At 46.6% G+C, this 14539-nt stretch overlaps 1 protein-coding gene across 10 annotated transcripts in view; it reads right to left on the bottom strand.

The window, feature by feature from the left end:
* Window positions 1-868: 868 nt before the first annotated feature.
* The window catches only part of mgat3b (beta-1,4-mannosyl-glycoprotein 4-beta-N-acetylglucosaminyltransferase b), a 78602-nt gene continuing 64931 nt past the window's right edge, over window positions 869-14539 (bottom strand). For all 10 annotated transcript variants that reach the window (XM_037090374.1, XM_037090537.1, XM_037090346.1 and 7 more), the window contains exons 2-5: window positions 12778-13261; window positions 10885-11555; window positions 8679-8961; window positions 869-8443 (exon numbers count right to left, since the gene is read on the bottom strand). In XM_037090374.1, the coding sequence (XP_036946269.1) occupies window positions 7946-8443; window positions 8679-8961; window positions 10885-11555; window positions 12778-13261 (1936 nt within the window). In that variant the 3' untranslated portion in view covers window positions 869-7945. The remainder of the gene's footprint in view (window positions 8444-8678; window positions 8962-10884; window positions 11556-12777; window positions 13262-14539) is intronic.

Here is a 14539-nt window from a genome sequence, read left to right as displayed (position 1 = left end):
TTAATTTGGTCACTAGTTTTCCTTGAATTTGCTGCTTCTATGATGGGCGAGTGAGCTATGTGTTTAAAATGTTTTGTTGTTCGTCATCATCCAGTGTGTTTATTGTAAATAAGGTTGTTTTTTATTTTGAAAATTCACTCGATCTGCTCTGTGCAGCTTAAACCGTGAAAAGTGAACTTCCTCACCAAACCTACACAAAACCGTGTTGACAAGTGTTGTCCAAATACTTTTGGCCACACACTGTTGTGTCTCTCTCTCTCTCTCTCTCTCAGACACAGAGGCGCTTGCACCTTCCCTCCAGTTTCTGATGGCATTTGATCTGCAGCCAGGTGTCGGCCCGCCCGACGTCTCCTGCACATATGTGTCAGTGCGTCCATCTGTCTCTGCAGCGCCACGCTGACTTTCATCTTTTTTGATCCGCGGTGTCACAACATATGGACTCCTGGACGTGTCTCGTCCCGCGTCCCACCCCGAGGCCGACAATCTGTCCTGGAACACATTCAGAGACGTGTTACGAGTCCTGACTCACAAACACTCACCTCTCTTCACCCCACACATTTATCAGACAAATACGTGACACGCTTATGAAAGAGTTTCCCAGTCTTCATTAACACAAATGTTTCCGCTAATTCATATTCAACACTGCTTCAAAAAAAACTGCTTCTTAATTTGATCTGTTTCTTTCTGCTAAATTGGGAGTCCACTTCAATGTGTGGTAGGGCAAATCATTTCCCATGCAGCTACGCGACTTGGCTCCTCGTGCTGAGCAGAATTGGACCGCGCCCAGTCGAAATACTCATTAAAAAGACCCATAAACAAAAGGATTCAGTGCTCAGTGTAAAGAATCCAACACTGCAAGGCTTTCCTCCCCCCCCCAACACTCTTTTCGCTGTAATGCTGTCACTGGTTAGCTCACTCAAATGTTCCCATTGTCCTTCTCCTGGTTTCCATCTTTGCCTCCACTCACAGCACAATGGAAGTGAAAACTTTTGTTGTTTTCACAGCTTTCTCTTTCCAGGAACAGGAATCTCTTGTTACTCCACAGAATATGCACTCAACGGTTCCACGGAAAACTGGACGGGCACCAAATGAAATTCCGTTGAATTTCGACTGACCTCCATTGTGATAGAGCCAGGAGAGATCTCAAAATCTGGGCAGCTAAAGAACCAAACCTGGACACTTTCACAAGCGTTTTGTGAATTTGGGTGAGCTTAACCCTTCACGCCGTTTGTTTCAGTCTAACACTAACAAGTCCAGGCCTGAATTCCAAAACCAAGCACAAAGACGTACATGAAAGAGACGTGCACTTGTTTTTGGGGAACACTTGTGCTTAGTAACACCGAGTGCTTTCCAATCGGCGGTGACACATCGCCGCAGCTGTCGGTGTTAATGTGATTGCTCAGCTTGCGGAATGCGAACGCTTTCCGTCGCTCACACGGAGAGAATAACAACATGTTTACAGCCAAGACGACAATAGCAGCAGCTTTCTGTCGCTGCGGAGGCGTGGAGCTGGTTCCTACTCCCAAAAAAACAAGAATGGAATTTCTCACTTAGATTTGAGGATTCAAAGCAGGATCCGTCTGCAACCAAGTTTTACTCGCAGATACGTGTGATGGCAAAAGTTTTCTGATGGTTTCTGTGCTTTTTCGGACCCGTGTAGGAGCCACAGGAAGAAAAGAAATGATTTCAACAACAGAGTCACTCCCCCCCCCCGACACACACACACTCTCACACCCGCCTCCTTGATTTCCGGCCTGCCTGCCACTAATGTTTCTTGGAAAAGATCAATCGGTGGAAGCCACAGGGCTGGAGGGGGGCCAGCGCCGTGAAGGCATGTTAGCCCTACAGACAGACAGCCAGCCGCTCTGCAAGCACAACAACAGATGGGGGGGTGACTGTAGTGGTGGTGGTGGTGGAGCTGCACCACCAGCCCTGGAGACACACATCTGTACAGGACACACACACGTGCTGAATACTACAAAACATGTGTCGATGGTTAGTGTGTGTGTGTGTGTGTGTGTGTGTGTGTGTGTGTGTGTGTGCCGAGCAGAGGGGTCGGGGGTTGCGGGGTTCTGACGGTGACCGTTTCTACACAGATGTTTCTGATTTTTCGTGACCAATTTCTGCATCTTCAAAGTCGCCTCGTCTTGGGACGCATTAAAGGGCCGCTTCGCCAGTTTTTACACAAGCAGGTTAAGGAGACATCGTTGGACCCTGTCAGCCTGTGAGAAGTGTTTTGTATAATGTTTCCTGCGGCTCTTGATTAGCTTTTGCTGAGTGATGTCATAATGATGTCATTTCACCTCTTGGCTCGCAGACTGCAGATTTATCACAGATTTAAAAACAGGTGGCAGACATGTGGGAGGGGGTTCGCAGGTTGGAGTTGTGGGAAATGTAGCACGAAGCGTTTTTTTGGACCTCTGCTGCAGCAATTATGATCACTATTTTCTTTAATATGCGTCTTGCAAGTCCCTAAACTTCAACTAGAACTCTTTTAAGCCTTTGGGCACATATCTCGTGTGCAGGAATAAACCTGAACGTCTCGATAAGTAAGCAGAAGTCAGGGAGAATATAATATGCAGCAGTTAATGTCTGATACACTGAATATGCTGGAGCTGACGACCTGCGCACGGAACATCGCAAATGTTTATTTAGAAAACAACCGCGGAGTCGACATTAACCTTCCAGATGAGTCAAAGTTCATTTCCTGTTGCTAATATCAATAACTGAAAGGAAGTAAAGACGGCGCCTGGATGTTACCTAGCAACGCAACTCCAATCGTGTCTGCGGTGGAGTCGCTCTCCTCTCGTTGACTTTTTTTTTTTTTTCTTTTTGTATTTTACAGTTAATTTATTCCCTCTGTTCCAATCACCTGAAGCAAGCAGCCAAGTTCATCACGGATGATTTTTGTTGGTCGGAGAGCCCTGAAAAAAAAACCTGATCACATTAAGAGCCGAGCCGAGCTGTCTTTGGTTTGATTTCCCTGTATGTTGTTGCTTTATTGAATTTAGGACGGATCATGACAGCAGGCGCCATGCCGGTGCTGCAATTAGTCAGTCTGTGAAGCAGCAGAGATCACAGGTTCGTTTAGGTGCTATACCGTCTGCTGAGTGGCCACAATCTGCCAAAGTGTCCTTGAGCAAGACACAGTCCCTCCTTTTCTCTTTTGTTTATCAAAGACTTTAAATCCATAATGAGCCCAGCGAGGACACACACACACACACACACACGCCGCTTCAGTCGCTCAACATCACAACTGCGTTTTGACTTTGTCGCCGGTTTATAGATTTCCTTTTACAGGGATGATGAGCTGCTCCCTTCATTCGGACGGCTTTCATTTCATCGCCGCGATGACTTTCCCCCTCATCAAAGTGAAAAATCAAAACCGCTCGGTCAAGCTTATTACCTCCCTCCTCTCCGCGTGTCATAATCACGCCTCATCCGATACGACTGTCACTGGGAGCAGCGGTGGAAGGATTATTCCGGAAATGTCTCTTTTTTTCTTTTATTTTTTTTGCGTATTCAAGCCTCCATTCATCAAGCTGTGGCTTTGTTTGAAAAAAGACTCCCTTTTTTGTTTTTAACTGTTTTTTTTAACTGTTTTTCCCGCCTTTGCTCAATCCAACAAAAAAGAGAGAAATAATTGCTTGTTCATGTTTTATTCCTGGCTTATTAGTGTTTCAGTCTACCTCTCTGTCCCTCTTGCAAATTGTCTGCTCGCTGCGATGAGTCAGTCAAATCGATGAAATAAAAGAGGTGTGTGTGTGTGTGTGTGTGTGCTTGTTACTGGCTCACACCACACGCATGTGTCACTATTCTCAGCTCTGCAGAGATGCGACATTTACTGATAACGACCGTGCAATGAGATGCTTTTGCATTTTTATTGCTATTTTTTTTATTTCTTTTTTTCCTCAGGTCAGGTTTGCGCAAGTACAGTTAACAAGGTCTGGCGATTCCTCCGATCATGCTCTCTCCCTTCCCTCCACCTCTGATGCTAGCGGGTCGGCTATCTTGGTCTGATGACCTCGAGCTGTTTGGGAGCTCAGGAATTCATCAAGAAGGACGGTTGCCGTGGCGATGGCGGGGCAACAGGCCGAGTGAAGTAACCCTGGCTTGTCTTTCAGCGAGGCCAGACACCCTTATCTGGCGTGAGTCACTCCGTCTGTCACACACACACACACACACACACACACACACACACACACACACACACACAGGGTTTTGTAAGTGCATAGCATACGTACGCGTATGCAAACACGCACGCCATGTTTGCCAGATGTGCAGCCTGATTGCAGCAGGCTGAGAGCTGGGAGTTAGCTCTGGTTAAATGCCTCGTGGCAGGGCTTAAACACACACACACACACACACACACACACACACACACACACACACACCCCAGCCCTGGATGGGATTGAACAACAACACCCCCAAGGTTACAGTTTCTGAGATTACGTTTCGCTATAAAGCACAAACTTGCCTGTTTATTGTGTGTAAATGAGAGGACGAACGTGTGTTTTTGCTACGCAGGCAGCGACTCTGCACATGGTTGTGATTTGAGGTCCTGAAATCAGAGAGAAGGAGGAGAAGTCTTGTTTGTTTTTTGTGCGATCAAATTAGACATTTTGGTCGGTTTCATGTTAACTGCTGCGACCAGAAAACAGTCATCAATGCCGTTTTGGCGGAATAAGCACAGAGAGCATTAACATTAATTCAGGAGGGAGTGCACTGCAAACGACTGATTTAATTTCATAGCTTGGACACGAAATCCACCGTCTGTGACACATAACTGCCTAATTTCATGATTTAACATCTCAAACCTACACAAGCTCCTCTTGGGTAAAGTGTTAACCCTACTTCCCTTTTTTCAAATCCATCATCTGTTTCTTTTTGTCCCATCAATCTTCATTAATCATCAGCAGAAAATCTAATTCAGGAACAAAAAATGAAAGCGTCACATCCAGCGTCGCCGTCATCTCGTCTCTCGTCTAATGTCAAGTCCTATTTAAAGCTCGTTTCTCCGCAGTCCCTCTGGGGTTTGGATGGGTTTGGATGGGAGTTTGGCTCTCAGCACCAACGCCAAACCCCAAACAGCTGCTGCTGCAGACCGCTCTGCCATCGAGGCGGCGGCAGCACAGGCCCGACGCAACTGTCAGCGGCCTGCTGGGTAAATCTGCTGTTTCCCACCGTGAGCTAACAGCCGGCGTGCTGACGGACTGATAGAGAGAAGCTAGTGCGAGTGTACTGTTAGAGAAAAGGTTGTGTTAAGGGGCTGAATGCTACGTGTGGAGGTTTTAATTCAAGTCTTACTCAAGGACACTTTGAGCGAGGTGGAAACAGGTGGACGCGTTCTGTAGTGAGACATTCTGTGCCAGGCTTGTCTTCAGGTGAAAATAAAACTACAGCAATGAAACTTTTTTGCTTGCAGATTTTAAAATGTCCTCAGTCCCATCCTCACCCATCAGCAACTTATTGAGTTTACTCCCCGAAAAACTTTTTTCTTTTATTTCTCTTGGGGGAACCGTTCACTCCTAATGTAGCCTGGAGCTGAGGTAAACAGTACCTGTTACAGCCCAGACAGGCGTTGAAGTGGCAGATGGTGGATGTCGTCGATCTACAATTAAAAGAAAAAACAATGACTTTATTGGCTTTGATTGGTGCTTGTCTGTCTGCTGCCTGTTTAGCTCCCTTCTCTCCTCCTTCGCTGCTTCCTAGCATTGTTTAATGTTTCTGCAATGATTCTTTCTCTCCTGACAAGTCTGAGCTGAGCCCTCGTGACACCCGCCCACAGAGGAAAGAAGCACGCTCGCCAAATCATCCACAACATCGCCGACTCCTGCCAAAAGATGTGGGGCGTGGGGGATTTAGGCACGTAGCCGACATCGACAGCCGGGGAGGAGACGAGAGGCGCGAGCGTCTAAATGTACAGATGAGCGAGATCTGTGGGTACAGGGCTGCCCTGTCCCGTCCTGCAGAGACATCGCCAGAGGGATGATAAATACACTGCTATTGTTGAAACGCTCCCGTGAGGATTAACAGGAAATACATACAACACGCCCAAAATTAAGTGTGAAAGCCAGTGTGTGTGTGTGTGTGTGTGTGTGGGTGGGTGAAGGAAAGTTAAAGGAAGAGTTGGAGATTTAACATTTCAGACAGAGAGGAGGATGTGTGGAGAGCGAGAGAGAATATAATTGAACCGAAGAGAGCATGGCCATGTTAGTGAGGATTAAGACGAGACCAACACCAAAGACGGACAGAAAAAGACACTTCATGGCATGAAAAGAGAAAGAAAGAGGACAGAAAGCGGAGTCGTTTTCAGTGAGCGGGTGATTGACAGCCACGGAAAAGTGGAATATTTAACCGGAGGGGACCTGCAGCCGACGCTGACCTCGTCTGATCGCTGCAGCTCCTCGCCTGATATGAACCCACCCACTCATCTTAAAAAGGGAAAAAAAAACACACCGATCCCATCCTTCTCCCTTTTTCACATACTTCAGTTTCCAAGGAAACAAAGTCATCCCAGCTGCTGGCTAGACGGAGAGACAAAACTGAGGGGTGATCTCTCCCCCGACTGGTCTCGATTGTTCTCGTCGGACAAACAACAACAGCCAGTTCCATCCGTCTCGGATGCCATCGACAGGGGCCATGATTTATTCAGCGCTGTCTGTGAGCGCTGAGGGAACACACACACACACACACACACACACTCTGCACGATCATGCCTGCGACACCCGTGCATCAGCAGGCACTGTGGGAAAATGAACGTCGAGAGAGAGAGAGAGCCTCCCTTTCTTCCCTTTTCATCACCGCTCTCTTCCTCCCTCATTATTCTTCGCTCTCTCCTGCCTTCTGTCTCGCTCGAGCTGTATTCCCACCTCACTCTTTCTTTCTCCCCACCCAACGATTCTCTTTCACCGTCTGTTTCCTCTCGCTGATCGTCTCGCAAACACCCCCCACCACCCTCCCTCTACAGCCCCAAAACCCTCGCAATATGACACAAAGACAGATCACACATGCATCAACCATCATCCTGGAGAAAAAACATTCGATCAGCTACACACACACACACACACACACACACACACACACACACACACACACACACAGTTTTTTTTCCCCACAAAACACACATCCAGGCCTAAAGGTGCATGTGAATGAGTGTGAGGACATGAATGAGCGGGGGAAACACTTCCATCGAGTCGTTCCTTTTTCATTTGGCAGTGGGTACTCCAGCGGGGGGGTTTAAATAGGGTTTTATAATTTTTTTTTTTTTTCTACCGAGACCCGAGAATAATATCTGAACCGTGCGTCTGTTTCTGGAAGGAGGTCACCGACTATGATTAGGAAGACATCTGAAAGGTGGAGAGTGAATCGTGAGCATCGGTCCGTAAACTTCAGTGAACACAGACGGAAGGAAACAAACAAACAAACAAAACAAAACAAAACAGTCCTTCAATACAAAGTTTCTCATCTCCACAGGTTTCACAAGGCTGTGAAATATCCATCTCTTTGCTTCGAAGCGGCCCTGTTACTCTCAGCAGGCTCGGGTGAAGAAAAGGAGGATGGGGGAGCGGGGTAACAGAAAAGAGAGATAGCTTCTTTTCCTCCCCCAAAAAGGGAGGAATGAGGAAATCTATGATTTTGTTTATCCAGTGGTTGAATCCTCTAAAATGATCTCTCCGTAAATCCGTGGTGGATGTTACTCAGTGCTCCCTTCTTCTTCTTTTTTGTTTTTCGTTTTTTTTTTTTTTGACCCCAAAATAATGATTTGATTTTAAAGAGATTTTTAAATCCCTGCAACATCAGTGCTGCCTGGTGGAGATACACGTGGTATCGCTCCAATGAGAGAGTTAGTTCATCAGTACCGTTCCGCCCCAAAAAAACTCAGTGTTGAGGCCTCACTCAGGCCTGACTAGTTACTTCACTCATCTTTTCCCCAGCTGAGCTCCTAGCCCTCTGTCAGTCTAGACCCTCTGCTGTAAGGGTTCTCCAGGAGGTAGCGGTACCGTTCATAGTGCTCCAGCATGTACTTGGGCGCGTACATGTGCTCTTTGGGGTCCACAGGGGGATATTCCTGCTGGGAGCCATCGAACCAGCCCCCGGTCCTGATCAGATCGCGGATGTAGTTGAGGTCACGCTTGTCCTCGTAGTCGCCCCACCTCGGGAAGTCTCCGTTCTGCGCCGACACCAGCTTGAAGTAGATCCCCTCGGGCGTGAAGCACCAGGAGCAGTGCCACCCGGCGAAGTGAAAGGGGCTGCCCACCGACCACTGCACCAGGATGTGGCCTGTGTCGTTCTCGTACTTACGGAAGCCGGGCATGGTGTAGTACTCGCGACGCCGGAGCTTGATGCCGTCTCCATCGTAGACGTGGCGGAGCATCCCCACCGTGCAGCCTGACACCACCTCCAGAGAGCCAAACTGCTTCCAGAAAAATCCATACAGTGACTGGATGTGGGGAGAGAGCAGAGCAACACCAGAATAATGAACAGGCTGCCTGAACACGTGGTTCAGTTGTTGCTCTGTTTTATTGAGCTATTGGACTAAAAACAAATGTGAGGACGCTGAATAGACCAATTTCCTGAATGAGACATGCATCAACCATCATCCTGGAGAAAAAACATTCGATCAGCTACACACACACACACACACACACACACACAAGTTGACATATCTCTGCTACCTTGCGCATGTGGATGGCGAAAGGCTCCGTCCAGCCATCAAACAGCTTGAGGAAAAGGAGGCCATCAAGCGCCGGGATTTCATCTGCATCGTTGATGACAAAGACGTCGTCCGGTCTCGCGCCCACCACCCTGGACATGCCGTTGTGGGTCAGGAAGGTACGCAGGTAGTCATCAGCGATCCAGCCGTCCTGCCGGCCCCCCTCTGGGAAGTGGTCGAGGAACACGTAGAGGATCTTGTGACGCACGTAGTCGTACGTACCGTTGAGGAGGAGGCGCAGGAAACTGGAGAAAAATTACTAATGCCATTTAGTGCCAAAGAAACATTTGCATCACATCACACATAACTATTCGCACCTATCATTTTGAGTAATGATTGATTTCCAAATTATTTGACCTGTTGTCAAAGTCCGATTGCCATTTCAGAATCAGTCTGCATTTTAAAAGTTTCCATGTGTGGTGCTTTACTGCCAGTGGTGCTATGAAGCAATATTTCCATGCGTGTTATGTTTTGCATCTCGTGTTTTACCAGCACATGCGTGTGGAAAAAAACACATTTTAACAACAAGCATGTGTGTTGATTTTTTGGACAGGAACACATTTGCTTAACTTTAACCCGTACAATGCATTGCAGCATTCTCCTAAACAACTGAAGCAGATGAGGACCTGTTTGAAAACGTCATACAACAAATTAATAATGACAAATAAAATGGCTCTCCAAGTATTCAGAAGCCCAAAGTACTCAAGCTGATTTGAAATGACCCACCTCAGGCAGGATGTGCACCAAAGCTTTGAGCTTAACAGCTACAGAGAACATTTTGTCTGAATGTTGTAAATTATGTCTTTACAGATCCATTTGGGATCTCAGGCTTACAGACAGCTGGATTATGCAGGACTGGTACAATGGTGCTATTTAATGTTTTTCTTTGGGAGGGGGCTCGTTTTCTTACATTATAAAACAAGTCTCCATCTACTCCTGTTTTTTAGGAGAACGCTGTTTTGCTGTGAAGCTCCACAAATGTTTTGTTGACCACAAAACTTCATCCCAGGTGAGCACATAATGATTAATTTTGAGTTAACTTTTCCAATAAACTGCATTACCATGCAACAATAAAGTGACTTTGATGGAAAATTAACAGATATTTTATGGATTACACGACTCAAGCGCACTTCAAAAGCCGGCCTGATTGATGTTTCATACTGCAGAGAACAGAATGGAAACCATTGTTGCCTGGTAGAGTAGAGCAAACACATCTAAACTCTGAGCAATGCATTATGCCAGCAAAATGTTTTGCCACAGATAAAGAATAACAGGCGACAAAGGTCCTTGTTTGACAAATGACGCCTTCGAGTCAAAAAGCCCACTGTACATACACCAGAGTGACTGCAGGGAACAACTCAATTAACCTGGACAAACGCATCGCAAAACAGATTGTTCGCTGACTGCAGCCGCCTTCATGCAGTGTCACATCCGATGATTGAACACACCAATCTCTCCCTCCAAGGCTCCATGCAGAGTCGATCGTGTCGCTCTTGTCATAATCTGCTGTAAAATTGCTCCCGAGGCGTTTCATGTTGTTGCCAAAGGAACTTCACTGTAATTTTCGCTCGGCTGTAAACAAAGATTGTAAGCTGTCGGCGGTAAACAGTCGACTCATCGGCGGGGTCGAACCTGGAATTTTCTGCTACTTTCCGATCGCGTACTAATGAATATGATTATGGGGCGTAGATGGAGCTTCACCCGTGACCTCAAATAACTTCATTTATCTGAACTAAGACTTGACATGACATGAACAGTACTGTCTAACACACAACTCTGAACTGAAAACGATGGAATGCTGAATAATAAAAGAAAGCACCCATTTGCAAATGACCTAAATGAGTCTATTTATGTTTTAGACAGTGTCCCAACTTTTCGGGAAGCAGGTTTTAAACTGTACACACACGCGCACACACACACACACACACACAGTATTCGCATCACTGTGCTGTGCTTCAAGCCCCGGCACCATATCACACACTTTTACGTCTTTAATCCATCTTAAAGTTTGCTGAGCATGAATGCCATTTTACAATGCTATTCTGTCGGGCACAAAGCATCTGCCGATGGCCACACGGCGGCTCAGCTGAGGATTAACGCTTACCTTGACCTTAAAGGCATGGCATGTATAATCTCTCTCAAGGAAAAAAAAAAAAATGCTGTCTTACCTCAAAGGCCGTCTCTCTCCATAGGCAGTAAAGTTGGATTCACAAACGAGGAACAGATCGACGGCTTGGGCGAGCTCATTAAAGCGAGCGTGCAGCAGGTCAAACTCGTGGTTGATGTTGATGGCGTTGATGACCCTCCGCGGGGTCTCTCTGGGCGTCAGCCGCTCCTTGGTGGGCAGATTGGAGTGGTACACCATGGTGGGAACGCCACAGTAAGGGCCGTGCCATCCGGGCCGACACACACACTTGACCAGCCGCTTCCCGTTGCCCCCCCTGCTTCTGACCTTGGCTTTTGGAGCTAGGGAGGGCTGCTGCTGGACTTCCAGTGGTTTCCGTTGCCCAGCTGCCACAGCTCGAGCACCTTCCCCGGCTCCGTTGCCCACAGACCCCCCTGATTTCCCAGAGTACTCCTTTGGGGTAGCCACCTCCGTCCCCTGCCTGAAGCAAAGGGCCCCAGCTTTGGTTCGGACAAAGTACGGGGTTTTGTCGTCCAGAAGCTGGTGAGTGCGGGTGTGGAGGTCTCCCATCATTTCTAAGGGGTCAGGCAACGGGTCCTTATGTAACACCACGTGGTGGTCTCTCGCCGCCAGTGGGACCTCTGGAAGGTCCGGCCCGGCAGGTTGGGCTGGGTGGCTCGGGTTCCGCGGCTTCAAATGGTCTTCAACTCTTTCCTGGACAGAAAGAGATGGAGAAGAAAGTAGATTAGCACCTTGAGAGCCATTTAAAAGTTGATAATTAACGACAAAGAGAAAAAAAAAACTCCAGCTCAGTGTCTTTGGATCAAGACTTGAGAGCTGGAGATAGTGCACACTTATCTTGTGGAGCTAAATGTTTGCAGTTCCTTCTGCATATTTATTTTATCATGGCGCTGGCCAAAAATTGTGTTGATGATTTACTTTTTACAGTTCATACTGCCTAAAAATGTATTTCTGTGTGCACTGGCGGTGACCTTTGAACATTTTAGTTACATGATATCTTTAAAACTGCAGTGTAACTAGGTAACCAGGTGAGTAACATCAACATCAGACCAATCGTTTCCTTTTCTTGTCTCAAAGCCTTCATGGACATGGGCGTGGGAACTTGCTGAAGGTTGAAAATGTATTTGCAAATTGATTAAGGTTGAGATTAAGGTTCCTTTATAAACATTTGACTTAAATAGGACGTGCCAATACAAACATATTAATTAGACGACTTGTTCAAAAGTACCTGATAAGATAAGTACCGATAAGATAAGAGACGATAAAACACATGAGGTGATATTTATTACAATGACCTCAAGACGGCTATGAAAGGGAACAACATACGTGTTGTGTTGAATGGTTTTACTTTGTCAGTCTTTTCTCATCCTGAAGAGGAAATCGATAAACATGTGCTGTGAGGTCTGTGTGATATTTTTCCTCTCTGGTTGCGTTTTTCTGCAACTAAAATACACGTGTCGTTCTGCACCAGGTGCAGCCCAAATAAATACCTGTGATCTCCACCTCCCAAAACAAAATGGGGAAAAAAATGAAAAATAAAAAAAAATAACTACACTGGAAAAAAATCACAATGTCTGTAGCCGAAATTGGCTTTTTCAGAGCAATCTTTGTTCGATAGTGAAGGAGCGTCAGGTGCAGAGCGATTCTTTTGGCACCTGATGACAAAAAAAACAAACAATTTGGGCTTGAAGCTTTATGATGTAAGAGAACAGAAAATGTAAGGAGTGTTTCACAGTGTTGGGAGATCTTGTTACGGGGGGAAAATCCAAATGCAACAACACCACAGAATTAGAAAGCTCATAACAACTAAAGAAGGCAGTCTCTATATAAAAAACAAAACACTTTTTACTGCAGGGCTGTTGTGCTGCACTTACTGGTGACTTAATGTACTGTCATAAAATTTTACTGGTCTCACCTCATTCGGAGTGTCTCCTCGATGGTTCTCCTCCGGCTTCTCCCACGGGTGAGGGGGCGCTGGCTCCTCCCTCAACCTCATCTCCAACCCCGCGCTGCCAATGATTCCAGCGCCTCCGACCATGACCCCACCGATCCCCAGGCCCAGCCCCCCACCTCCTCCTCCTCCTCCTCCTCCTCCACCTCCACCTCCTCCTCCGCCTCCCAAAGAACCCGGCAGGGGTCTGCCTTTGCTGTCCGACTGGCGGAGAACAGGTAGGGGAGGGGCCTCTTCAGGGGAGGCGGGGCTGAGCGGGGTGGCGGCCGCGCCCTTCTCCCGCCAGAAGAAGCCGGTGACCATGATGAAGGACTTGATGTTGGGGTACGGGGCGGAGAGCTCGCGCAGCAGGGAGACGTAGTGGAGGGCCTTGTAGTAGTGGAGGAAGGAGATGACGCACAGGCCCACCGTGCACAGCAAGAACACCCTGTGCCGCCGCATTTTCATCCTGGAAGGACAGGAAATGAAGAAACATGAGTCCGACTAATAACATCAGAAAACAATTTCCCCTTTTTGAAATAATCTCTTTATTCTCATCTGCACCTCTGCGAGCGAACAACAATTAACTTAAAAGTAATGTCCTCGGGGCTGTTCAAACACACACACACACACACACACACACACACACACACACACACACACACACACACACACACACACACACACACACACAATCAATCACCACTCCTTTACTTTGGCGAGAGCAAATAGTCCAAATAACAGGAGGAAAGCGTTAGACTCAAGTGCATGGAGCCCTGAACCTGCATTTTAGCCTTCAAGCTAGATTGAGTGCAACAATATTCAGCGTTTTTGTTTTTTTATTTTCCCACTCAGGATGTTGTTTCTTCTATTTAACCCTCAAAAGCTGAGAACAACCGTTCACTGTCTCGTATTTATTTTTGTTTCCTATTCTCCTCTAGCAGTCGACATCAAGAGCCACAATTCATTTGGATTCAGTCTGGAACACTTCAGGTCCCAGTGTTGGAACTTGCTTTGTCTGAGAATGGATGAATTTGCCAGTCAAGACTTTTGACGTGTACTTGAATGTTTTTAGACCTCCATCTGAATTTGTCCACATCTTTCCTGTGGAAATCACGAGAACACACAGACACTAAAGTCACTTTCAACAACTTTTTGAGAAATATGTCTTCCATTGAACAACACAAGTAGTTTGGCCACTGCTCATTTGCCCAAAGAAACTACATGAGTTTCCTTCCAGATCAATGCTGCAGAACCTGATGGTGTGATCACCTGCATCGTATACTCCAAAGATGTGTGACTCCACTAAAAACCTGAGAAATCATATGGACAGGATCAGTGGTTCTAAAGTTATCAAACACTTTAAAACAATAACCATTTTGTAGCTGCATCAGTCTTTGAGGGCTGATTACAAAATAGATAAAAAGTTTGGGACTGAGAGGATTTAATGTGCTATCCATCCATATACATAGATAGCACAGTTAGCTTGATCTGAATATAGATCCTACAAGCTGAGATTAGAGTAATATTCAGATGTTTCAGGCAGTAAAACAAGTTCCCCTGAACCAGTGCTGGATTTGTAAATCACAAGGAACAGACACGGTGCTGCTCCGGCAGGTCGGGGGAAGTGAAAAAGTGAAGGAACATATTGAAGATCACAGTGCCTGGAGCACACTGGACGATGTCTAGGTGCTAGCATTTAAAACTAAACAAAACCAAAGCTGTCATCACAGACTGAGGGTTACTT

Source organism: Acanthopagrus latus, chromosome 1 (genome assembly GCF_904848185.1).
Source record: "Acanthopagrus latus isolate v.2019 chromosome 1, fAcaLat1.1, whole genome shotgun sequence".
NCBI classification, from domain to species: Eukaryota; Metazoa; Chordata; class Actinopteri; order Spariformes; family Sparidae; genus Acanthopagrus; species Acanthopagrus latus.
This window is presented reverse-complemented; position numbering and strand designations above follow the sequence as displayed.